The 25,777-nt window shown below is 34.3% G+C and overlaps 1 protein-coding gene across 3 annotated transcripts; it reads left to right on the top strand.

Moving 5' to 3' along the window:
- Positions 1-863: 863 nt before the first annotated feature.
- On the top strand, positions 864-22,543 carry LOC108474003 (callose synthase 3). Of its 3 annotated transcripts, none has more exons than XM_053031396.1 (44): positions 864-1,075; positions 1,195-1,232; positions 1,535-1,781; positions 2,679-2,779; positions 3,853-3,977; positions 4,091-4,184; positions 4,343-4,453; positions 4,530-4,646; positions 4,753-4,845; positions 5,915-6,006; positions 6,118-6,244; positions 8,331-8,468; positions 8,596-8,672; positions 8,751-8,841; positions 9,403-9,528; positions 9,615-9,732; positions 10,481-10,815; positions 10,901-10,953; positions 11,043-11,103; positions 11,391-11,472; positions 11,558-11,607; positions 11,705-11,791; positions 12,176-12,310; positions 12,415-12,509; positions 12,592-12,676; positions 12,752-12,912; positions 13,044-13,167; positions 13,264-13,364; positions 13,463-13,604; positions 13,973-14,124; positions 15,793-15,902; positions 15,985-16,110; positions 16,264-16,332; positions 16,493-16,679; positions 16,770-16,920; positions 17,912-18,031; positions 18,188-18,306; positions 18,386-18,469; positions 19,753-19,865; positions 19,953-20,182; positions 20,263-21,060; positions 21,149-21,199; positions 21,316-21,501; positions 21,979-22,543. In XM_053031396.1, the coding sequence occupies exons 3-44, from the start codon at positions 1,595-1,597 to the stop codon at positions 22,225-22,227; spliced, it is 5,853 nt and encodes a 1,950-aa protein (XP_052887356.1). In that variant the 5' UTR covers positions 864-1,075; positions 1,195-1,232; positions 1,535-1,594; the 3' UTR covers positions 22,228-22,543. The 3 variants fall into 3 exon arrangements, with proteins under 3 accessions (XP_052887356.1, XP_052887354.1, XP_052887355.1); XM_053031394.1 differs by having other exon boundaries at positions 1,169-1,232; XM_053031395.1 differs by having other exon boundaries at positions 864-1,107.
- Positions 22,544-25,777: the final 3,234 nt, after the last annotated feature.

Genomic DNA, 25,777 nt, shown 5'->3' with positions numbered 1-25,777 from the left:
AGAATTAGTCACTGTTACTTAAATGCATGTCTCTTTCACTTACAATTTCTTCCTTTTAACACTAAACATCAAATAAAATAATAATAAATACTGAATAATAATGAGTTTATTGAGGATAAAATTGTCCTTTTATATATTTGAAATGATTACTATTTCTGTTTCCCCGATAACTTTGCTTCAGATTGTAAAGAATCTTACCTTCTTCTTGAAATTTGATTTTATTTATTAGAAATACCCTTGATGTTATTTGTCAATTTGACGATGATAAAAGTATCACCTAGGTTTTGAATTAAAAATTAGATTGTATTTTATTTATTTTATTTAAAATTATATAAATTAATAAAAATAAATTTATTATTTTTGTTAAAATTAATTTATTTATGTTGTTAAAAATTAGTAAGATTGATTAAACAGTTAAACATTTACATATGATATTTTATGTGTATCTTCTTTTAAAGTATAAAGACTAATTTACTTATCTTTTAAATAAAGAAGATAAAATATAATTTCACTCTTAATAAAAAACTTTCATAATATTTTTACTATTTCTTGATATAAATGGTGGAATTTGTTTTTTCACATATGCTAAGACGAAACTTTTGTATAAATAAAATTTAATGAAAAATTTATCCGTTGGTAATTTACATATCTTTTCTATTATCTTTCAATTTTAAAATTATAACTGCTGACTAAATAAAACTGTTATTTAAAAAGAATTTAAGGTAAACAAAAGCTTGTTAGAGATTCTTTTAATAGTAGAAAATTTGCAGCGTGTATTTTAATTGAATTAAAGAAGTAATTAATAAAATAAAGAACAAAATGCTTTAAGCACACAGTGGCAATTTCGTAATTTTAATAGTCTTGAAACCTCATTCTCTGCCCACCTCACTCCACCAATAGCAGTTAAAAGGAACAAAAAAAAAAAAAAAAAGGAAAAAGATAGAAGGGAAGAGACCATAGCTGTGGGTTGTAATGTAAACTTGTGTTTTTTTCTTAGCTTCACTCTCTTTTTTGCTTCCTTTGATGCTAAGTAGCTTAAAGTAGCCGCCCTTCTGTTTCTCCCTCTCTATATCTGGTTTTCTCTTCTCTCTTAGGGTTTTTCTCTCTGTGAGCTCTCTTTCTAGTTTTGCTTTCTAATTTTCTCCTCACATTACCTTTACTGTTTCAGTGTTTACCCTGTTCCTGTCTATGCAGATGATTTAATAGCTTAAAATCTTCTTTCTAGTGACCTGGTACTTCACTCTCTTTTCCCAGCTACTTTATTTTATGATGTTCGATTAAGGTTTTACTTTGCTTGGCCTGTTTTTTACTCGATGTTACTGTAGTTTTTTGCTCTCACCAGTCTTTTTCTTCTCGTTTGAATGCCAGATTTACTTGCTTTTGCTTTCTAGGCTTCTGAAAATTTCCCGTTTTGTTTTGCTTTTTTTGGTTTCTGGGTGTTTAAGTTGAGCTAGGGTTAAATTTTGGTTCTGATGTTGTATGTTTCTAAAAGGATGGTATAAGATGAAAATGATGTTTTTTTTTTATGTTGCAGGGAAGTGAGTGTTTTTTCCCTTTTTTCTGTTGAGATTCTGGGTGGAAGACGAGGGCAAAAATGTCCTCGAGCAGGGGGTCAGATCAATCACAGCCGATGAGGCGGATCACACGAACACAGACTGCTGGTAATCTCGGAGAGGCCGCTTTTGATAGTGAGGTGGTGCCATCTTCTCTTAGCGAGATTGCACCCATTCTCCGTGTTGCCAATGAGGTTGAATCAAGCAACCCAAGGGTGGCTTACCTCTGTAAGTTTTTGCTTTAGTTTGCTTTCCTAATATGATTATGGGTTTTTTATGTGATTTTTGATTAATGCTGTTACTTGCCGTATTATTATAGCGTTTGTTTCTAGCTGTTAATATGAGCTAGCCTTATTCCGGAGCAGTTCTGAATAACAGGAAATCTAACCAGCTTTGTTAATACTTATTGTGTACTGCTGGATATACATTCTGTGTTATTGCACATGCCAATGAAGATATACATAGGGTTTTGTTTCTTGACTGGTGCACACTGTTTTCTACTTCACTGTGTTAATTATTTTGTGGTACTACTGCTTTTATTTGCATTACTTTCTTGTTATGATACTTACTCTGGTTAGAACCATATGCCTTGCTAGCTCTTGGGTTATTTCCAATTATATATTGTTTAAAAATGGATTTTTTGGTCTTATTGTTGCTATATTAGGAGTATCTCGGAAAAAAAAAAGACCTTATTTTGTTCCCCTTTATCTGTTACAAAATAAGTAGCAAGAATTGGAACTCTGAACCAAACTGTTTGTGAAATTTTCTAGTGTTGGAGTTATTTCGCCCAGATGGTCAAGAAATAGTACTTTTTCCTGTTTTATGTCCTCAATACCTTAAAATCATACTTTTCAGAGTGCGGTAATTTAGTGTATGTTTGACATCCGTACATACTTAGTTTTGCTTTGGGGCTGATATATCAAATTCTACATTTTATGTTTTTAACATACTTTTTACATCTATAAACATGTTTATTTATATGTCTATTTTCAGTTATAAGCATCTTGGATTTGCTTATTTCATTTCATTCTTGCTCTAATCTGCTTCTTGCTTCATGGTTACTTGCTGTGTGATTCTGTCATATTATCTGCAGTCTTCAGTAGAATTTATGCTATTTTTTTGTAGGCCGATTCTATGCATTTGAGAAAGCTCACAGGTTGGATCCCACTTCTAGTGGACGTGGCGTTCGCCAATTTAAAACTGCACTCCTTCAGCGTCTCGAAAGAGTGAGTATAGTTGTGTTCTCATCTAAAGATTTTGCTTAGCATATTTTGGAAAGGCCTTTGAAATATAGAAATGTTTTTGCAATTTGTGTAGATTAGTGTGACAATAATGGTGTGGTCTATAAGCATTTGCATTTAATTATGTTTGGTCACTTTACTTTTATCACACTGTCAAAAAATTGTATTTTGTTAAACATGTTCTTAGAGTAAGAGTTGCCACACTGAAATTAAGCTGCTTTATGCAAGGGGGGGGGGGGGGAGAACACAGACCGTTTTGTAATAAATTTTTTTCTTGTTGTTAGAATTGTTCTTTAGAACTTTGGGATCAGTTGAAAGTCGGTTTCAGGTTTTTGGCTTCTTTCATATGAATGTGATTTACCATTCCTGTAGCTTAGGTTTTGTTTTGTTTTTGTTTTTTTTTTTTTTTTTTGAGAAATCTATGCATGCCAAAAGGATTTTCACAAATTGGCTAATTGAGAATGAGCTTATGTACTTGTTCAATTTCACTTGTATTATAATTCCTCTGAGGTTCCATGTTAAACTAACTCTAAATTACTGTCTCTCTTTTTCCTTTCTCCCATGCATGGGATGCATCTGTTGTTACATTGTTTGTCCTTTTTGCTTAATGAATTTTTGTGCTTATTTATTTTTATGGAAACTTATGTTAGCTCATACATAACTTTGCACTGGATGCTGTGTGTTGATAACCCCAAGGGTGATTATATTTCCAATAGTGATTTGTGAGTTGTGACATGAGACTTAGCAGTGACAACTGACATTTATTGTTCATGAATCGTAACGAATTGCTTATATTTCCCTGGAACATAGAAAAGGGCATGCAATATTTGTTTAAAAATAATCATGGGCTGGAATTTTCATGTTAATTTATCCGATACTTAAGGGGTTTTAGAAAAACATATTATTTTGTTTGATCTTATGTAGTTCTTAGAAGTTACCATATTAGACTATCAAAGCTTCCTTGCATGTCTTCATTTGTACATGTTTAATACTTCTAGTTCTTCACATCTTTTTTTTTGTTATTGGTCTTATGAAGAGATATGATCTTATTATTACAGGAGAATGATCCAACCCTACAGGGAAGGGTTAAGAAAAGTGATGCTCGTGAAATGCAAAGTTTTTATCAACACTATTACAAAAAATACATCCAGGCCTTGACAAATGCTGCCGATAAGGCTGATCGGTAAGTCATCATATTACATGGTTATATTTTTAATATTTAAGTTGTTTGGATGATTGTTGTGGAATTTTATTCATAATTTTCCATTTGATGGTAAATTTTTTGTTCCTTTGTAGGGCACAACTCACAAAAGCATACCAGACTGCAAATGTTCTCTTTGAGGTTTTAAAGGCTGTCAATTTGACGCAGTCTATTGAAGTTGACCGCGAGGTGAAACTCTTCTAGATTTCTTGACCTGTTATCATTTTTTGATGGTGTCTTGTTTGATTTAGATATCTTTCACTGGCTAAGATTAATTTACTAGAAACTTATGAACAATTTCAAAATTCTGTATGCGAAGGATGTTATAACTATTAAGGTTTATGCAGATTCTGGAAGCTCAGGATAAAGTAGCAGAACAAACACAGATTTTGGTCCCCTACAACATCCTTCCGCTTGATCCTGATAGTGCAAACCAGGCTATTATGCAATACCCTGAGGTATGTTCTGAATTTGTATTTTTGAACTAACAATTTACTTTTCCTTTTTTACATTCTGTTTTTTACCTAAATGCAGATCCAAGCAGCTGTTTATGCTCTTCGTAATACAAGGGGTCTTCCTTGGCCCAATGATCACAAGAGAAAGAAAGATGAAGACATTCTAGATTGGCTTCAAGAAATGTTTGGGTTTCAGGTGAAAAATGAACTAACTAGAGTAAATTAACAATAGAATACTGTTCAAGAGTCGGTTCAGTATGTTTTTTGGACCTATACTCATATCTCAGTTGTGATCTCTTCAGAAAGATAATGTGGCAAATCAAAGGGAGCACCTGATCTTATTGCTTGCAAATGTCCACATACGGCAATTTCCGAAGCCTGATCAACAACCCAAGGTTTGCTTGTCAAGTGGATAGTTTTGTTTTTCTTTGTGAGCATGAACTTTCTATGAAAAAATGGGAACAGTGATAGTTAGGTTTATCCCCTTTTTGTCTTATGTATTGCCAATTTCATTGGTGAATTTTTATCCAAACTATGCGTATTTCTGTCCCTAAACTTTTACTGGGGTGAATTAGTATTATGGGGCTATTGAGTTTGATCCAATAACCAAAAGGGCATTATTAGTTCTATGTGTATGTGTATGTGCATTTGCATATGCTCTCTCTCTCTCTCTCTCTCTCTCTTAATATATTTGATTTTAACTAATGTTGGTATATAATTATGTTTTCTCTCTCCATTTTCCTTTCTTTCAAAATAATTTTGCAACCTTATCTCATAGATCTCTATTGGAGTCCTTTTGTGGTGTCATTCTTGGCACTACCAAGTGAGCGATATGGTTTTTCCTTTTCTTCCAAAACTGTTATGGGTGCTGTTTGTTAAATTGAAATAAATTAAGCATTGATTTGAAAATTAGAAGGGCTAAATGTATGATATGGTAATTCTTTTTGTGAGTTACTGAAAATTTAATTTTAAGTAGATTCTGTATTTGACCTTTCATAAGAGAGATAATTTTAGAGGTATCTTTTCATTTGATCAGAAGTCAAAAAGGGAAAATAAGTGTGGTTAGTAGGAACATATAAGATTAATGTAATTGAATAACAGAATTTTCCTTGAATTAAAGGACCTTAATGCATTAAGTAGTTTCTAGCTGCTGTAGGTTTTTCTACAGTTTCTGTTCTTAAATCTTTCATTAAATCATATCTAAAATGAGTTATAAAGATCTTTGAAAAAAATTATTGAAAATTTAAACTTGCAAAGGTTTATCAAAGCTGTAGTGATGATTTATGAACTATCACAGGAAAGCATAAAACGAGTAAATCCTCCAGACATAATCTAACTTCTCAAAGAGAAAAGATGCAAAATTCTTGATCTTGGTCTGTTAACAAAATGTTTTGAATCTTATCTACTTGCTTGAATTTTGATGCTTTTATGTGGATAAAAATTGCGACTTTTTTTCTTGCACAGTTGGATGACCATGCACTGACAGAAGTGATGAAGAAACTTTTTAAGAACTACAAAAAGTGGTGCAAGTACTTGGATCGCAAAAGTAGTCTTTGGTGAGACGCTAAGCTATTATCAAGCAGTCATGCTATGAAATAAGTTAATATCAACATAAATAGGTTCCCATATTTTTCTGTCTTAATTCTTCTTGATATTTAAATCTGCAGGTTGCCCACCATTCAGCAGGAAGTGCAACAGAGAAAATTATTGTACATGGGTCTGTACCTTTTAATATGGGGTGAAGCTGCAAACTTGCGGTTCATGCCGGAATGCCTTTGCTACATCTATCATCATGTATGCTCTAAACACTGTTCTTCCCCCAAAAAAAAAAAAAATCATAAATGTGGCCACTCATGTATTCACTTTTTAGGGTTTTAACTAAATGGGGTTGGACTTGTCTATAGTGTTTATGGAGATAATAGTCATTTTCTTTTGACCCAACTGCTCTTTCCCGTATTATTAGCATTATTTAGATTGACTTCTATAAGAAAAAAAATAGCAACTGATATGAAGTTTGTTCTAAGAGTTTGCTTTTTATTCGATAGAAATCTTGTTTTTGTGGAATTGGACATTATCATACTTGAATGTTTCAATTGGTGCCTGGATGGTAGATGTCAAATTAGAATAGGTCATCCTTTGATAGTATCACATTGCACTTTCGCTATTTAGAAGAGGTTATCAAACCTAATGCATGATGCGAGGTTTGGTAAAATGTTAGTTCATTGGAGCCAAAAATGGTAATATGCTATTGGGGTTTTGAATTGCATCTGGTGCTAATTTCTATTAGTTTGAATGATGATTGCCAATAACTGATACATTTGTAAAATTGGTTAAGTCATTGTGCTCAAGTTTTCATGTGTATGTAGCAGTAATTTTTATTGATGAATTGAGTATTGTTATTGCATACATTGGCTAAGTCTGGGATTGTGATGTCTTATTTTTAATTTAATTCTTTTTACTTAGATCTAGTTGTTATTACTATTTCAAAGCCTAGTTTTCTCATTGCCTAGTTTGCCATGTTGTTGCTACTTGTTCTATTTTTAATGATGCAAGATTGTTTAAATTGCTAATATTGGTCCCATACATATAAGAGAGCATGTAAGTAATATGTCTCACATTGGCCAAGTTTGGGATTGTTGTATCTTATATTTAAGTTAATTCTTTTCACTCTATCTAGTTGTTGTTACTATTCATAACCCAGTTTGCTTGTTGACTAGTTTGTTATGTTTGTTGTTCCTACTCTCTATTTTTATTGATGCAAGATTGTTAAATTGCTAATATTGGGCCTACATATGAGAGAGTGTGCAAGTAATATATCACACATTGGGTAAACTTGGTGTTTCATAGAAGAGAGAGTGCAAGTAATATATCACATGTCAGTAAACTTGATGTTTCATATAAGAGAGAGCAAGTAATACGTTTGGAAATTTTAACAATCAAAGCAAGTTGTCCCCCATTATTGACCTCTCCAAGAGGGATTCTTCTGCCTATGTTTTAAATTCATGCCATGAAGTAGGATTTAGGATTTTATCCACTTGTCTGCTAAACATCAAGTACTTACAATGTCATAGGTCTATCATTCCTAAATTTGAGGCAAATGAAGATGGTGTTTAACACAAATTTTATGATGATTAAGTTTTAGATGTTTTTGGGATCTTTAAAATGAATGAGAATGGTAAAAATTGAATCTTAATGATTAAGTTTGGGATCTCTTGGGGATTCTTTAATATAGTTGAGTTCTCATGGTCCATTCTGATTTGGTTTCAAGTTAAATGCCTTGTTATTTGTTTGATTGGACAAGCTAATATAAGTTCTGTCAGCCCATATTTCAATAGTGTTAGTGAAATGACATTGTTTCCATGATTTAGACATTGGTGTCCATGGGTTGACTGTCTGCCATAGGCGTTAGCCTGGCCTGATTTGTGCGTTTGGGCTTGGACATAGGTTTTTAGGCTTGAGCCATCCTGAATTTTTTTTATTATAAGTAAAAACATGTTTATTTAATTTTAATTAGAAAGCTTCTTTTGAAATGTTAATAATACAATATTTTATTGGTTTAACATAACCGGTATGTAAATTGATAAGCCTGTCTCAGTCTTGACTTTTAAATTGAAAGGTTTAGCATATGTGACCTAGCCTGATCCATGGACACCTCAACATGTGGCTTGTCAATGTTGATAAAAGAAGACTAGCCTTGTAATTTGTTTCCGTACATAGTGACGTTTTCGATGTTGTTTCTTCTACTTGTCTTGGACTGAATTTATGTAATGTCTATATAACCTGGTTTGTGTCTCTGGCAATAATGTTTTCTGATAGATGCTTTCCCAGATCTATTTTAATTTTGTAGATATTAAATACTTCTATCCTTTGTTTACTGTAGATGGCATTTGAACTTTATGGTATGCTGGCGGGAAATGTCAGTCCACTGACTGGAGAAAATATCCAGCCAGCCTATGGAGGAGAGGAGGAAGCTTTTCTGAAGAAAGTTGTTACACCTATCTATGAAGTTATTCGAAGGGTATCATATGCATTTCCTGTCTACTTTTGCTCTCTCTCTCTCAGAGTTTGTGTGCCATTTTAGTAAAAAAGGTGATGATGTTGGAGAATTCATTTTCTGACTGTGAAACAATTGACTTTCACTGCAGGAAGCTGAAAGGAGTAAACGAGGGAAATCAAAGCATTCACAATGGAGAAATTATGATGATTTAAATGAATACTTCTGGTATGGAATTTTTATTTACAACTTTTATCTGTCCACACTGTTATACTCGGTGATTTATTTACCTTTGTTTAATTTTAGGTCTGTTGATTGCTTCCGATTGGGCTGGCCAATGCGTGCTGATGCTGATTTCTTTTGCCTGCCAATTGAACAACTTGTTGAAAAAAATGGAGTAAGCATATTTTTGGATATCTAGTCTTGCTTTTTCCCACCTAGGATTATTGCAGAACAGTTTTGGATATCAAACAGACCTCGCTTTTGTTAAACAAAACGAAGGATGTTCAATTGGGAGTGAGGAGTATGTTTTAACTATGGTTCTCTGCTCTTGCATCTGGAGGTTTTGGACAATTAAATCTATTGTGGCAATTCAAGTGATTTTGCAAATTGTCCTATTATTGGTTCTTGCTTTGCATGTTTGCTTGGTTTACTTGGGTCATTTACTCTGTAGTGGACATTAGAGTTAAATAAATGTCAATCTCCTGTCTCTAATGAGTCTCAAATGTTCCGTTCCCTATTTCCTGTAATGGTATACAAGTCAGTCTTTTGATGGTGTTGTGGTCAAGGGAATTGAAGTATGTAGTCTGTAACTCCAACTTATGGTGGAGATTTCATGTTGTTTTGGTTGCTAAAAATAAGTTGGAAGGGAGCAATAATTGCACCTGTCTAATTGTTATTTACCAAGAATAATTTCTCTTATCATATTTACTGTTTAAATTTTGTGGCATGTGTGTAGGATAACAAGCCACAAGCTACTAGGGACCGATGGGTGGGGAAAGTTAACTTTGTTGAGATACGCTCGTTCTGGCATGTTTTTAGAAGCTTTGATCGAATGTGGAGCTTTTTCATTCTCTGCTTGCAGGTAAAACTTTGACACTCACAAATCATTTTCTTTCTTCCTTTGAGAATATTTTTGCCATGGTGTTGATATTGTCTGATTCGTGCAAGGTTATGATCATTGTTGCTTGGAATGGCAATGGTCAACCAAGTTCCATCTTTACGGGTGATGTGTTCAAGAAAGTGCTGTCTGTCTTTATTACTGCTGCTATATTAAAGCTTGGCCAAGGTGAGTGAATCAGGTTAATCCTATGTTATTATCTGTCATTATAGCTTTAGTTGTTGGCAATACAAGTTTTCATGATTAAGTGGAACAAACCTTTTAAATGGTAGAGAAGCCATTATTAAGGTAGAAAGAAAAGAAAGCATCCTGTTGCTTTCTGAATTCTGTGGTCTGTAGCATTAAGCAATTTTCTTTCTAACTCTAAAACCTTGTTCCTAGATCTCATGCATGGGTAACAATAAATATTTGTAGTTAGGAAACATTTACTGTGCTGGCAGATTTGCTTCAAGTCGGTAACTTTTTCTGCATGCTGAATTGTAACTTCAAGTAGATCACAATTTCTTGGTTGTCTTAATACAACTCCTCCTTGGTTATATATTGTAGACAATCTATTAGTACCGTACGGACTGTTTCTGGCATTCAAAGTGGCTAACCTTATGTTGTTTTCATGCACATTGTTGGTTTAGCCTTTCCAATTTTCTCATCATCACTAATAATATGTTGATTAATGAAAGCCACCAATTTAAGGTGCTAAATACTACTGGGGTTATTTTGAAGTGCCAATTATTATTGAGTGTTTTTTTTTTATGTCTGGTGTTTTAATCTGCATGCTTGTGTATCAATTAAGTTGGAATTTTCTTGTTTTACTGTGGGTCTATGCATACATTTTTAACACTTATTTGCACAACCTTTTCATCTTATTGCATACCAGCTACGCTGAAGTTTCTACTGATATTTATTTAATGTTTTGCAGCTGTCCTTGATGTAATCCTTAGTTGGAAAGCACAGCAGAGCATGTCATTTCATGTTAAGTTAAGATACATATTGAAAGTTGTTTCAGCAGCTGCATGGGTGATTGTTCTGCCGGTTACTTATGCTTATACTTCAGACAATCCTTCAGGAATTGCGCGAACAATCCAAAGCTGGTTTGGCAGTGCCTCAAGTTCACCTTCCTTATTCATTTTAGCTGTTGTGATTTACTTGTCACCAAATATGCTGGCTGCAATATTGTTTCTCTTTCCGTTTGTTCGTCGATTCCTTGAAAGTTCACACTACAAGATTGTGATGCTTATGATGTGGTGGTCACAGGTAGAGATAACTTCTCTTATATCATCATCTTCTCTCAAATTTATTTCTTCTCTGGTTCACTTATTCCCTTGCTTGAATCTTTCAGCCTCGTCTCTATGTTGGTAGGGGAATGCATGAGAGCACATTTTCTCTCTTCAAGTAAGAGTTCAATGCTTGTAGGATCTACCAATTTGCTTTTGTGACCACTATTTGAGATACTTAATTTCTATTTGTATTTGAACTTTCAGGTATACAATGTTTTGGGTCCTACTTATCATCACTAAGTTGGCATTCAGTTATTATATTGAGGTGTGCCCTCCATTCATTTCATTCTAAACTGCCACATACAATCATACTTCCTTTCTTTTCTTTCCACTGATCATTAATCAATCAAAATATTGGTACCAAAAGGCTGGCCATGATTAAGATGATTATGATCCTATGAACTTAAGCTACCTAGAATCACTTCCATTGGTGTTTCTTTTGTTTTAATTCTTAAAAAGATCTTTTTCATCTTCCTTCTTTGATTAGCATGTCAGATTTGATGTGTTTTTAGAGACTGAATAATCCATCACCTCTTCCTTTTGGTGTTACAGATAAAACCTTTAGTTGGTCCCACAAAAGCTGTTATGTCTGTTCGGATAACGCGTTTCCAGTGGCATGAATTTTTCCCCCAAGGTATGAATCTTAAAATATGTCATTCCATCATCTTTTCGACTTTTCGAGAACATGGAAGTTCATTTCTTGATTTCATTTATTGCAGCAAGGAACAACATAGGCGTTGTGATTGCTCTTTGGGCTCCAATCATTCTTGTATGGCATATCTCTTGATCATAATTGATCCATTTTTTTCTGTCATTACTTGGCTCTGATAGTTCAAGGTCTAATTTGCTGGTTTTTACTTTTCAAGGTCTATTTTATGGATACCCAGATTTGGTATGCAATATTCTCTACACTATTTGGAGGTATTTATGGTGCATTTCGACGCCTTGGAGAGGTAAGTGGAGCTTTACATAACTAGTTAGTTGTTACCACTGTTTTTCTATTACTTTTTCCTAGCGAGGTTATTTTTCAAATTTTCCAATGAAAATGTCTTGGTTTTGCCAAGCATTTTCCTGAAACATGCCCTATGGTGGTGGTCAACCATTTCTTTGCTCTGTTCACCTGTTTTATGTAGATGATGGAGAACACATGGCATCTTTCTATTTTGTAAACTTCACGTAATGAAAAGTGGCAGTTTCTTTTTAAATATTTCGAAAACCCCTTCATTCTCGGCTTCTTTATAATTATCATAGAAACTCTTTAGAACCTATATTAGTTGTTTTCCCTTTCCAGTGTTTGTACGTTTATATTATTTCTATATTTTTGTTTTGAAATCCAGATTCGAACATTAGGAATGCTCCGGTCTCGTTTTGGATCATTGCCTGGTGCTTTTAATGCCCGCTTAATTCCGGGGGATAAGAGCGAGAAAAAGAAAAAAGGATTTTGGCTTTTTTTCTCTCGCAGCTTTGGGCAGGTCAAATCTATTTAATATTATATACTATAAACTTTGATCTCTCTGAGTTTTTGGCTGAAGAATCACAAAATACACTTTCCATCTAATACTGTTCTATTTCTCAGCCACGGTCTAATAAAGAGAAAGAGGCGGCAAAATTTGCTCAGTTGTGGAACAAAATAATCAGTAGTTTTCGGGAGGAGGATCTTATAAGCAACAAGTATTTACACTCTGTGCTTCATGTTATATATGTGTTACATTCATCTTACTGTTTCTATGTATTGAGCTTGTTTCATTTTTAGGGAGATGAATCTGTTGCTTGTTCCCTATTGGGCAGACCGTGATTTAGATCAAATCCAGTGGCCACCTTTTTTGCTTGCTAGCAAGGTTTGCTTCGACCTGTTTTTCTCTGGTGATATTTAGAGTTGAGTATATTGATTTTAGCTGTGTATTTTCATGTAGATCCCAATAGCATTAGACATGGCCAAGGACAGTGATAGTAGGGATAGAGAGCTGCAAAAGAGGATTGAAGCTGACCCTTACATGTTCTGTGCAATTCGTGAATGCTATGCTTCATTTAGAAGCATTATTAGGTTTCTAGTTGAAGGGCAGCGTGAGAAAAGGTAAGCTTCTCTTTAACTTAGAATGTTAACCAAATATTTAGTTAATCTGCAATTTCCTCTTGTTGGAATTATTACTTTGTGAAGCATATTGTTGCTTAATTTCATTTGTATTGATTCTAATGTGTTTCCAGAGTTATAGATGACATATTTTCCAAGGTTGACAAACGTATAGCCGATGGTAGTCTGATTAAGACTTACAAAATGAGTGCTCTTCCTAGTCTCTATGACCACATTGTGAAGTTGATAAAACTTTTGGTAATATTCGAGAATTAAATTGGTTTAAGTAGATTTAATTCCTATTGCATTTGGGTGTAATAGGAAGTCCTAAAATAAGCATGTTGGTTTTTGCAGTTGGAAAATAAGCAGGACGAAAGGGGTCAAGTGGTACTTTGTTTCCAGGACATGCTGGAGATTGTGACAAAGGACATAATGGCGGAGGAAGAATTCTCCAGGTTTGGCATCTTCATGTGATTGTCTCCTCAAACACAAGTATGTTCTAGTGCCATAACTTACTATTATTTTATTTTATTTGATCCTTTCTCCTCTAAAGCTTGGAACATGGAGGGTCTGGGCATGATGGGATGATTGATCCACTTCATCAATTATTTGATACAAAAAAGTTAGATCAGTTATTTGCTTCTACTGGAGCTATCAAATTTCCAACTCCTGTTTCAGAAGCATGGAGAGAAAAGGTGAGCTCTTTGTTATGCTTTTCTGATTATTTGAGTGGTTTATCCCATATCAGTTGAGTATTAGGTTCCTTGTGGTTTTGTATTAAAGTTGGGCTCCTGCACCTCTTGCCAAATGGTTTTAGGTTGGATGTTGAACATGGTATTAGTGCCTTGCCCTACCCTATGTGATGTTGATGATCCTTGGTGAGGTTGTCCTTGTGTTGGCCCTGTGAGCTACACATGAGTGGGAGTGTTAGTGCTGTTAGCCCACATTAATTAAGTATTGGGTTTCTCTATGTCTGTGACTTATATTAAATTTCGGTCCCTTCACCCACTGGCAATCGGTTTTAGGTTGTATGCTTAATGTTCCTATTTTTTTTTTTTTGTAGATCAACCGGCTCTATTTATTGCTTACCACAAAGGAATCTGCAATGGATGTACCCTCTAATATAGATGCTAGGAGGCGAATTTCTTTCTTCTCAAATTCTTTGTTTATGGACATGCCTGCTGCACCTAAAGTTCGCAATATGCTTTCTTTCTCGTAAGCTTTCTCCTAGATTCATTGTTTCATTCTAATACTATTGTTTACTCTTTGTTATACATCTAATTGGTTTATAACTAAAGAATATATCATGTTGTTGATTGGATAGGAAATTGGGAGAGCTTTCTTGTACTACTTTTTAATGCAATTATTGATATATAAATTGGGTGTTCCGTTGCAACAGAGCCATTTGTTTTGTTTGTTTTACAGTAGAGATCTCCATTTTATTTGTATTTGGGCTGTTCTACCTATGGAAATAAATAGATTGGTTGACTTTAGAAAAAGAGAGAAGCTTTTTCTATGCTTTGAAAAAAAAATATATATATATTCTAAATAGGAGTAGATTAGACAAATTGGGCATGCCAGCTATCATCTATGACATTGATCAATGCCTTGCAGAAGTATTGTTCTAGACTGAGTTAAACTAGCTCAATTTTCAATAAAATGTTAGGATATTCATAGTAATATAATTGCCATTTATTTTAGTTATTCATAGTTAGCACAAACTACCTAAAGAGTTAAATACTTAAAATTACTATTTTTAAACCCTATGCTTTGCCACCTATCTGTCTATTACTCTTCCATGGAATGGAAGGTCTTTTGGTGTATGTTTTTCCTTTTATTTTCTCCCTTTTCCTTTTTATTTTTCCTATTCTTGTTTTGTTACTATTATTTACACCAACTGTTCTGTAATAACACAATAGAAAGATCAATAGAATAACGAAGTAAAACTCTTTGTGGTTTTACCTTAAATGTTTCTGTCTTTTACCTCTTTTAGAGTTGGCTTTCTGTAACAGAGTGTTGTCAGGGGTGTAAGGTGCAAAAATAAGTGCTAGCCTGAGTGAAGTAAAAGCACAATATGTGTATTTATGCGTTTTTCTGTGTCTGTATAATATAGCATAAGACATTAGTAAACTCTAAAGTATGATCTATATCTACAAAACATTAAACTTTTTTATTGGTCAATGTACATGATTTCTTATGGTCCATGTTTGTTGTTGAATACTCAAATATTGAGAAGCATAGAGTTTAATACTATCCTTTTCTTACTGGTAAAGGTATAATTGATGAAAAATTGAAAAACAAAAGAAATTAAAAAGATCTCAATGACGTGGGCTTTTTATGCCTATTTCCTTACTAAAGAAAGTGCCTAGGAGCAACAGGCATGCACCTGATTAAATGGGCCTTGCCCGAAAGGGTTTGAGGCACTTTTGTTGTCTGGTGCTGAAGTGCAACGCTGGCATAGGCATGTCTAAAGCTCATGCCTTGACTAAACTGCATCAAATAATGTAATTGCATTAAAAATAAACAAGTTGACATATTGAAATTTATAAAATTTAAGAACCTAATTGATTCCATTCCTGTCTTAAATAATGTAATCGCATGAAAAATTAAATAACTTAACAAAATGAAATGTATAAAGTTTAAGAATATATTAATTTACTTAATTATTAATATTCATTTTGGCCATGCTTATCAAGTTGGTTAAAATTGTAAACTGTAAACTCCCTTGCAATTGAGTTGACCTTCATAAGTTGCTGTAGTAATTGTTGAACCGCTGGTTAAGTACCTCAAATGAGTTATTGTTCCCCATTTATCTGGTAAAATTTTATACTTATCATTATATCAATCTATCTAATTGTTGAACCTCTGTTTTCTTTTTTGTAGTGTTTTAACTCCTTACTACACAGAAGAAGTTCTCTTCTCCTTGCAAGAATTGGAAGAGCCAAATGAAGATGGTGTTTCCATTCTGTTTTACTTGCAGAAAATCTTTCCAGGTTTACATTCGCTTGTATGCTGCAAATGTTAAATCTATGCACTGTTTTTAAGTTGTGGCTGATTGCCATTAATAATTTCCAGATGAATGGAATAACTTTCTTGAAAGGGTGGAACGAAACAATGAAGAAGAACTTAAAGAATCTCCTGAATTACAAGAAAAACTTCGTCTGTGGGCATCATATAGGGGGCAAACTTTAACAAGAACTGGTCCTCTTTCTCTCTCTCTATATGTGTGTGTGTGTGTGTGTGTGTGTGTGTGTGTGTGTGTGTGTGTGTGTGTGCCTGCTTGTTTTGGCACCTGCGGCTGTGTTTGCGATTTGTTTCCATTTTTCTAGACTAATAGAGCACTATAAATGGCAGTTAGAGGTATGATGTACTATCGAGAAGCATTGGAGCTTCAGGCTTTCCTTGATATGGCCAAACATGAAGGTATATGTTCCTGTTTCCCGTAAACTTCCGGTATAATTGATTGTGCACTGCTAATCACTAATTAGTCGTATATATTGATTACAAATTTATCTGCTTGTAAGAATTATTAGCGATCTGAGATTTGTTCAATCTTACATTGTTTTAATTTCCACCTGCTTAGATTTGATGGAAGGCTATAAGGCCATAGAACTAAATACAGAGGATAGTAAAGAGAACAGATCACTGAAGGCACAGTGTGAAGCTGTAGCTGATATGAAATTTACATATGTGGTGTCTTGCCAACAATATGGCATTCAGAAGCGATCTGGTAGTGAGCGTGCACAGGACATTCTGAGGCTTATGACAAAGTGAGCATGCTAACTTCCATTAGTAGTAATTGAAGATTTCAGTTGCTTAACAAGTGTACATATTTTTCATTAAGTGGAGTTTATTGGCAGATACCCATCACTCCGTGTAGCATATATTGATGAGATTGAACAACGTAGTGAGGATAGGTCGAAGAAGCTTAATGGCAAGGTTAATTATTTCTCAGTGCTAGTGAGGGCTGTGCCGAAATCCATTGATTCTTCAGAGCAAAATCTAGACCAGGTAAATGCAAAACCATGGTTTCAATATCATATGTTGCTAGCTATTAGATTGTTGTTTGTGTTTCCTGGGGATTATTTAAGAACAGTAGGATTGCCCATTTTTCATTCCAGGGTTTCTCTGAATTTGAAAGTTATCACTTAGTAGGTTTCCATACCAAGGCTCAATCCAATTAAGTCCGTAGCGTCTACCAATTTCGCCATATCCCCTTTTGTGTCTTGAGATTAGGATCTCATTAGGATGCCCCTCCTTCCCCCTTTCTCCCTCCTTTCCCCCTTCTTTCATTTGTTTATTTTCTTTCGTTTATTTATTTGCTTTCTTTTTATGCGAAACCGTTGAATTTAGTAGATATAGATACAGATTCTTATATCGAAGGGTCTTTACCTATTTTCTTGTTTGTTTATCCGTCTTTCGTCTCTATCGGAGACCCATATTAATTTTTATTTGGTCCAAAAATATTTTATCATTTCTGTGTTTCCTGGGGATTATTTAAGAACAGTGGAATAGTTCAGGGCTTTCATAGTATTTTAGCCCATTTTGACATATGGCCATACATGTAGAAGTTAAGAAGCCGTTTCAACATTTTGTTAGTAGGTCCCCTTTGACGGATCTGTAAGAAGATCAATGACCATTCTTGATAGAAATACAATATTGGCATTTAAATTGCATCTTGCCAGATGTTTATTTGGTTTATCAAACATTGGTTAGATGACAGAGAGGTATCATCTGATACGTGCTCTTAATATGCCTGCTCTTCTAGTGACAGCTTTAAAAGATTGAATTTGTTGCTTCGGGTATGCATTTTGTTCTATTTTGTTCTAGAACCTTCATGTTGGTTATTTAAAATTTTAAATTCAGTGCATTTTTATCACTTGATTGTTCGAAGTGCTCAGTTTTAAATATCCACTTTCAATTTGGATATCTATCACTCTCTCTGCATCCTAAAGCTTTTCATTTTTTAATTATCTTTTCATTATGATCATTTCTGTAACAGGAAATTTATCGGATAAAACTTCCAGGACCTGCTATCTTGGGTGAAGGAAAACCAGAAAACCAAAACCATGCTATTATCTTCACACGAGGAGAAGGCTTGCAGACAATAGACATGAACCAGGTTGCTATTTATCGTGTTTTTACTAAACATCATTGTTCATGATGCTGCCTTCTATTATTTTATTGCTCGTTCTCATGGGATAAAAATACCTTTCCTTTTTTTGAATGCATTGCAAAGGATAATTGCGTTTCTATCTTTTCTTATTGTATCACATAGGATAATTACATGGAAGAGGCCTTGAAAATGAGGAATTTGTTGCAAGAATTCCTCAAAAAGCATGATGGTGTAAGATACCCAACCATACTTGGGCTCAGAGAGCACATATTTACTGGAAGGTATACTGGCAGCCTGTTTTTGCTATATTATTAACTATTTCTTTTTCATAGGTTGTTGATACTCTATTGTTTGGTGCAGTGTTTCTTCTCTTGCATGGTTTATGTCAAATCAGGAGACCAGTTTTGTTACTATTGGTCAGCGACTGTTAGCCAACCCTCTAAAGTAAGCTATTTTGTTAGACGTTTCAGAGTTATAATACTTTTATATTTGTTCAGTGGGGTGGTTGTTGGGATTTTAATCTCTTTTTGAAAAAGATAAGTGTGAATTCTTAGATATGCTTGTTCCTTTGGAATACATGATCAATTTACCCTTCCCCCTCTTCTAGAAGAAAACTAAGGACAATCTTTTTGAGCTAGTGATTAGTTTTTTAAGTTGGATATCGGACAAGGTGTTAGAGCCCAGGTTATTGTTGCTCTTTATTTTTTTATTTTTTGTTTCATTTTTGTTCTTTTATATTCATGACCACATTGTAGGCCTATTTTTTTGTCATTAGTGTTGAGCCTAGAGAGATTTTGTTAAATGGTATTATCAAAATTTGATCAAGTCTAGGAGTTGGTGTTGAGCCTATTGGATGTGAAGAGTTAAAATGGTAATATCCAACGTTGATTAAGTTTGAGAGTTTGTTGTGTGGGCCACTTTATTAACAATAAACATGAGAACAATCCTAAATAGATTTTTTTAGGGTTGCTTAAATGCATTTTGTGAAGCATCCTACGTAAAACTACTTGGTATTAGGTGGTAGCCCAACTTTAATATAAGGCCACAAGAAGCCTAATATTTATGTGGGGTAACACCACTTATGTTAAGGCAGGAACAGTAGAACACACCCGGGCTTTGATACTATGTGAAGTATAAAACCCTAAAATCAATTGGTTATAGCTAGAGGGGATACTCAATAGATGTGGGGATAACACCACTTAACAAATTCTAATTCTAGAGCTCAAACTGCATGCACGAATAGTTAACATTTCATTTGCAATTATCATTGTTAATTCTTATCTAAAATTCGTGCATTCCTTTTGGCTAAACCATAGAAATTGATCAAAGTTTTGGAGCCTTTTTTTGAATATGATTAAATCTTGATTAGATTTGAGCTAAGTTACAGAGTGGGAAAAGCTATACTTAATAAATGTGGGATAACAGGGATATCACTATGTAAAACATTCTAAATCTGGAGGTCATCGGCTTCTTGTTTATCTACTGTCAAATTATTATATATATTGGACAATTCGTCGCACTTAATTGTTTCTCTACTCTCAAATAAGATGTCATAAAATATCATCATTTTTTTTCATACTAATGGATCTTCCCTGTCCATGCTAGTATGGTACTGTGGGTTTTACTCCAAGCAAACAAAAAATGTTCTTTATCTTTGGCTCTCTTTACATTTTTAGTACATTCGGTTAACCAATGCTAGATCACTTATGTGTTTCCTGTTTGTATAGGGTTCGATTCCATTATGGTCATCCAGATGTATTTGATAGGCTCTTTCACCTCACAAGAGGAGGTGTCAGTAAAGCATCCAAAGTCATTAATTTAAGTGAAGATATTTTTGCTGGTAGGAACGCCTTGATTTTTTTTAACTGGGTTTTGATTTTTTGCCTGACTTTGATTTGTAACTTATGTGATTTGATTGTGATTACAGGCTTCAATTCTACACTTCGTGAAGGCAATGTGACTCATCATGAATACATACAAGTTGGGAAGGGAAGGGATGTGGGTCTAAATCAGATATCTATGTTTGAGGCCAAAATAGCTAATGGAAATGGTGAGCAGACATTGAGTCGAGATATATACCGGCTGGGACATCGTTTTGACTTTTTCAGAATGCTGTCTTGTTATTTCACTACAGTTGGTTTTTATTTCAGTACTCTGGTAATTCCGCAAACTTTTCCCTTTTAACTATAGCTTTAAAATGTCATACAAACCAAACATCATTCTGTGTTCTTTGGCAGGTAACAGTGCTCACCGTCTATGTGTTCCTTTATGGGCGCCTCTATCTTGTACTCAGTGGCCTTGAACAAGGATTGAGTAGGGAACCAGCAATCCGTGATAATAAGCCTCTTCAAGTGGCGCTTGCTTCTCAATCTTTTGTTCAAATTGGATTTTTGATGGCACTACCCATGTTGATGGAAATTGGCTTGGAAAGGGGTTTCCGAACTGCATTGAGTGAATTTATATTAATGCAACTGCAACTGGCACCAGTATTTTTCACATTTTCTCTTGGAACAAAAACCCATTATTATGGAAGGACATTGCTTCATGGAGGTGCTAAGTACAGGCCTACAGGCCGAGGGTTTGTGGTGTTCCATGCAAAGTTTGCTGAAAACTACCGGCTTTATTCACGTAGCCATTTTGTTAAGGGTATTGAGATGATGATCTTGCTTATTGTGTACCAAATCTTTGGTCATACTTACAGAAGTACAGTTGCTTATGTATTGATCACTGCATCCTTGTGGTTTATGGTGGGCACATGGCTTTTTGCTCCCTTCCTATTCAATCCTTCTGGTTTTGAGTGGCAGAAGATTGTTGATGATTGGACTGATTGGAATAAGTGGATAAACAACCGAGGTGGTATAGGTGTACCTTCAGAAAAAAGTTGGGAATCGTGGTGGGAAGAAGAGCAAGAGCATCTTCAATATTCTGGCAAGCGTGGTATTATTGCTGAGATATTGTTAGCTTTACGTTTCTTTATCTACCAGTATGGGCTTGTCTATCACTTGCATGTTACAAGGGAAACCAAAAGTTTTTTGGTAGGTTCCTCTCTATTTCCATGGCCATTTTCCCTTGATTTTCATCCTGTTATATTTACACTGGGTATTTTCATTTCTCTTGTCACAGGTTTATGGTGCATCATGGCTTGTGATTGTTCTAATATTGTTTGTAATGAAGGTAGGTGACTAGTTAATAGTTTCTTATTATCTTCCTGAAGTTATTAGACTATGCATAAGTTCAGGTATTAATTTGGAACTGAATCATCTATCTCAATAATTTTTTCTTTTTTGTAGACTGTATCTGTTGGAAGGCGGAGGTTCAGTGCAAGCTATCAGCTTGTTTTCCGGCTCATCAAGGGATTAATATTCTTGACATTTGTGTCCATTCTGGTTATTTTGGTCACACTTGCTCATATGACAATTCAAGACATTATAGTGTGTATTTTTATCTTCATGCCTACGGGTTGGGGAATGCTCCTGGTAAGCTTGTCTCCTCTCTCTCTCTTACAGTTTTACAATCATATGGCAATGGTTAACTTGCATAGTTCTCTTTAGCTCTCAAATGCACTTTTTATATATTGAAGCTCAAAAGATGAGCTTCCACCATTATGCACTGCTGATTTCTCAAAAAAAATTGCCCTCTGAATAAGAATGCTTGCGGTTTGCTGATCTGGTATGGGTTGTTTTGTTTTTCTAGAATCTATAGTGATCTGCTGCCACCTAAATGGTTCTTCAAAGCTATATAGTGATTTGCACCTAGAATGATTGTGCTCGTAAATGGTAAATGCAATGGGTCATAGTGCACCAGTTGCGCATTTCTTCTCTCTTGGCACTCATTTTAAAAAAGTCAACAAATTGATGAATGCTTGTGGAGACTAATAGGAGTTGGCAATCTAATCATTCGTGGTAATTTTACTTCATAATGGATGTTAATGCTGTTTTCATATCTGTCATCAGATTGCTCAGGCTTTGAGGCCTGTTGTTAAGAAAGCTGGCTTCTGGGGATCAGTTCGAACACTTGCTCGTGGATATGAGATTGTAATGGGCTTGCTTCTTTTCACTCCTGTTGCATTCCTTGCCTGGTTTCCATTTGTCTCTGAGTTTCAAACTCGAATGCTTTTCAACCAAGCATTCAGCAGAGGTCTGCAGATTTCACGTATTCTAGGCGGACACCGTAAAGATCGCACATCTCGTCACAAGGAGTAATATACTAAGCAGCCGCAGTTTGTAATTATATTGATGTTATTGATCCCTCGCATGAATTCAATCTTGAAAATCTCGTCAATTGTTGTAATTATATTATGGTTATGGATGTAAGAGGGGGCTTGGCAATTTTGGCATTTTGAATGGAACAGTCATATGATATGGGTGCCAATTGTTTAACCCTAGCATGGTTCTGAACAAAATTTGCAAGTTTTACCAATGTATTATTCTGCATATCTATTACTTTTGTCGGCTAAACGCCGCTGGGAAATAGGCATGAATGTTATGAATTGCTTTTTAAGGGCAGAGTCTTAGGCAATTCAATTCCCTTGCACCCTGCATTAATATTGTGAACAATAAAGCGTGCTTACGGGTTAGGTTTGGCTTAGCGGTGGCAAATAGGCGGGTTTGGTCATGTTTGGACCGAGTTGTCTTTGGATTTAGATTATTGTGTTTATTCAAAAGAGATTAAGAATATTCTAGGACGATTGCATATCAATGACAAGTTCATTGGATGAGCATTAATTGAAAAGCTTCTCCAATGATATATAATTAGTGAGAGTTTAGTCATGATATTATAATGGAATGATTTTGTGATTGAATGATATTATAACTAATAGACAAAAAATTAAAATTTAATTATAAATAATTTGAGTCCGAATATTTTATGGTCAATTGATCCTTCTAAATCAAATAATTGATGTTTGAAAATAGAATTAAATTAATTGGTTATTTTAAATTAATGAAATATGAAAATTAAATATATTTTTATAGATTATTTTATGTAAAATTGTCATGATTTTAATGAAATTAGAATTAGGTTGAGGAAATTATTTAATTAAAAAATAAGTTATCTAATTAAATTAAATTAATAAATAATTTTATTTTGAGAAATAAAAAACATGTATTGGGTTAGAAGTGTTGGGTTTACAATTTAAAAATACATATAATTGGATCGATTAGAGTTGATCATGGTCGGGCGGTCCGGCCCCGCCTCAAGGCCCGCCTAGAAAAATGGGAGGGTTTGGGTAAAAATATAGGCCGAAAAATGGGCTTGGGCAAAAACGAGGCTGTTTAGAAAACGGGCGGGTCTCGTAAGAGTTTTTGGCCGGGCTCGGCCGCCCAGCTCGAATTATATACTAATATATATTTTTATTTTTAAATTATTTTAAAATTTTAATATAACTATTTTTATTATATTGTTAATTTGTGTATTGTTTTAAGAATTGTTTTAGTATTATTTTTATTTGTTTTAATATTTGTTTTATGTTTTTAAATATATTTGATTTATTATATTTTTAAATTTTTTATTTAATAATATAAGAAAAAAAATTAATATGGGCGGGCTCGGGCTTAGTAATTTTATTTCGGGCCGGGCTTGGACAAAATTTTAGGCCCATATTTCGGGCCGGGCAGGGCCTGGGCCTAGTAGACAAGCCTAAAATTTTATCTTGGCCCGACCTGAACCTGGCTCGGCCCGGCCCATGATCACCTCTAGATCTGATACAGGAGGTTCAAAATCTCCTCATAATATATATGAGGGGTGGTGACCCTAACATATTTAACTAGGGTGTGTCGTCCCTTCTTTTAGTTAAATCAAAAGACCAATTTTTCTATTAAATTAATATTATTTGTGTCATTCTAATTTAACCAATATTTCTATTTTTCCTTATAAACTGATAGCACTAGTAGAGCTATTTACACAATAGTTTTTAATATTGTTGTTTTGCTCGAAAATATTGAGAATTTATTTTCTAAGTGTAAGTTTTATTTTCTGATAACAATAATTCTTTCAATTTCTATGTAGAGAGAATTACTATCCTACTAAATGTAAAAGTCGTTTTCAGTTTTGTGGTTGATTCATGATCGTTCAAGCCTATACTCGAAGCGATTCGTGATATGAGAATAGTGAAGGGTATTCGGTTGAAAGTCAAGAACTCTAGGATCCGTCTCGTATAAAGCACAAATACTTTTTGGGAAAAGAATATTACTATAAAGAGCACAAGCCCAGTTAATTTTCAAAATTTTGATTTTCCATTGTGATAGAAAATTGTTTTTCAAACTGGATTTATTCCAACAGTATTAACTATTTTTAAGGACTTACTTTGTATTCACTTAGATTCTATGTTAGCAAGCCGAATTTGGTTTATGCTAAGGCTTATCTAGGTTTATATAATAAGAGCTTATTGAGTGCATTCTAATTTTTCCATTAAGGAATGTTTTTATAAGAGAGTGCAAACTTTTATTGTAAATATTGGTGAGGTGTTTAATGCCCGAGTTCTCATGGGGAGGATTTGGAGGTTACTGTTCTAGTCTTTACGTACAAAGGTGAGATATCTATAATAGAGAGTAATAGAGTGTGATTCACTTGTTTTATTTGTGATAAAATGTAGTAGAATTACTCAATGAGCTAAGGTCCTGTGGCCATCAAAATTTTGCTTCCTGTGACCACTCATCTTGACATCAAATTGTATTTAATAGATTTCAAGAGTGCCTTTCTAAAAGACTACTTGAAAGAGGAAGTATATGTGGCACAATTGAAAGGTTTTGAAGACCTTACACATAATAAATATGTGTATAAATTGAGTAAAGCCTTATACGGTCTCAAATAGACACCTCATGCAAGGTATGAAAGGCTAACACAATTCCTTATTATTGAAGGTTTTGAAAGGGGTTTTATTGATAAAACCTTATCTATCATAAGGTAGAGAGGATCAACTAATGGAAAATTTTGGTTTAAAAATGGTTTTTTGTCATAATGGAAAATTTAAAATTTGAAAATCAAGCTGATTTATGACATTTATAGCAATAAACGTGTAACACCCCGTACCCGAGACCGTTGCCGGAGTCGGACACGAGGGGTTCACAGCCTAAATTTACTTATTTTTACAGTCCATTTAAAAATTTCCAGACAAGCTGGTTACTGCATCACTGTCGCCTTAAAAATCATATCTTGAGTTTCAAAACTCGAAAACCAGTTTCGTAAATTTTTCCTGAAACTAGACTCATATATCCATCTACAATTTTTTTTCTAGAATTTTTGGTCGAGCCAATTAGTACAGTTTATTAGTTAAAGTCTCCCTGTTTCGGGTTCGACTACACCGACCTTTGCGCATTACGACTTGGATATCTCCCTGCATGGGCTTCAATATCGATGCCGTTTGTTTCTAATGAAACTAGACTCAAAAGGAATCTATACATATAACCTCTAATTATCTCTGGTTAATTTATGATGAATTTCCAAAGTCGAACAGGAATCCGAAACCGCTCTGCCCTGTCTCACGAAAACTTAAATATCTCATAATATACTGTTCATATGATCGTTTCGTTACTTTCCTATGAAAATAGATTCATCAAGGTTCGATTACATAATTTATTCACTATTTAATTCCATTCCTAATATTTTTAGTGATTTTTCACATTCACGTCACTGCTGCTATTAGCATCTATTTTTAAGGTAGACTTTACCTATTACATGGTTTCCATGATTCAACTAGCCCTTTTGCATGAATAGCACAAAATATGATCATGATTAACCATTCCAATGGCTAAT

Source organism: Gossypium arboreum, chromosome 8 (genome assembly GCF_025698485.1).
Source record: "Gossypium arboreum isolate Shixiya-1 chromosome 8, ASM2569848v2, whole genome shotgun sequence".
NCBI classification, from domain to species: Eukaryota; Viridiplantae; Streptophyta; class Magnoliopsida; order Malvales; family Malvaceae; genus Gossypium; species Gossypium arboreum.
This window is presented reverse-complemented; position numbering and strand designations above follow the sequence as displayed.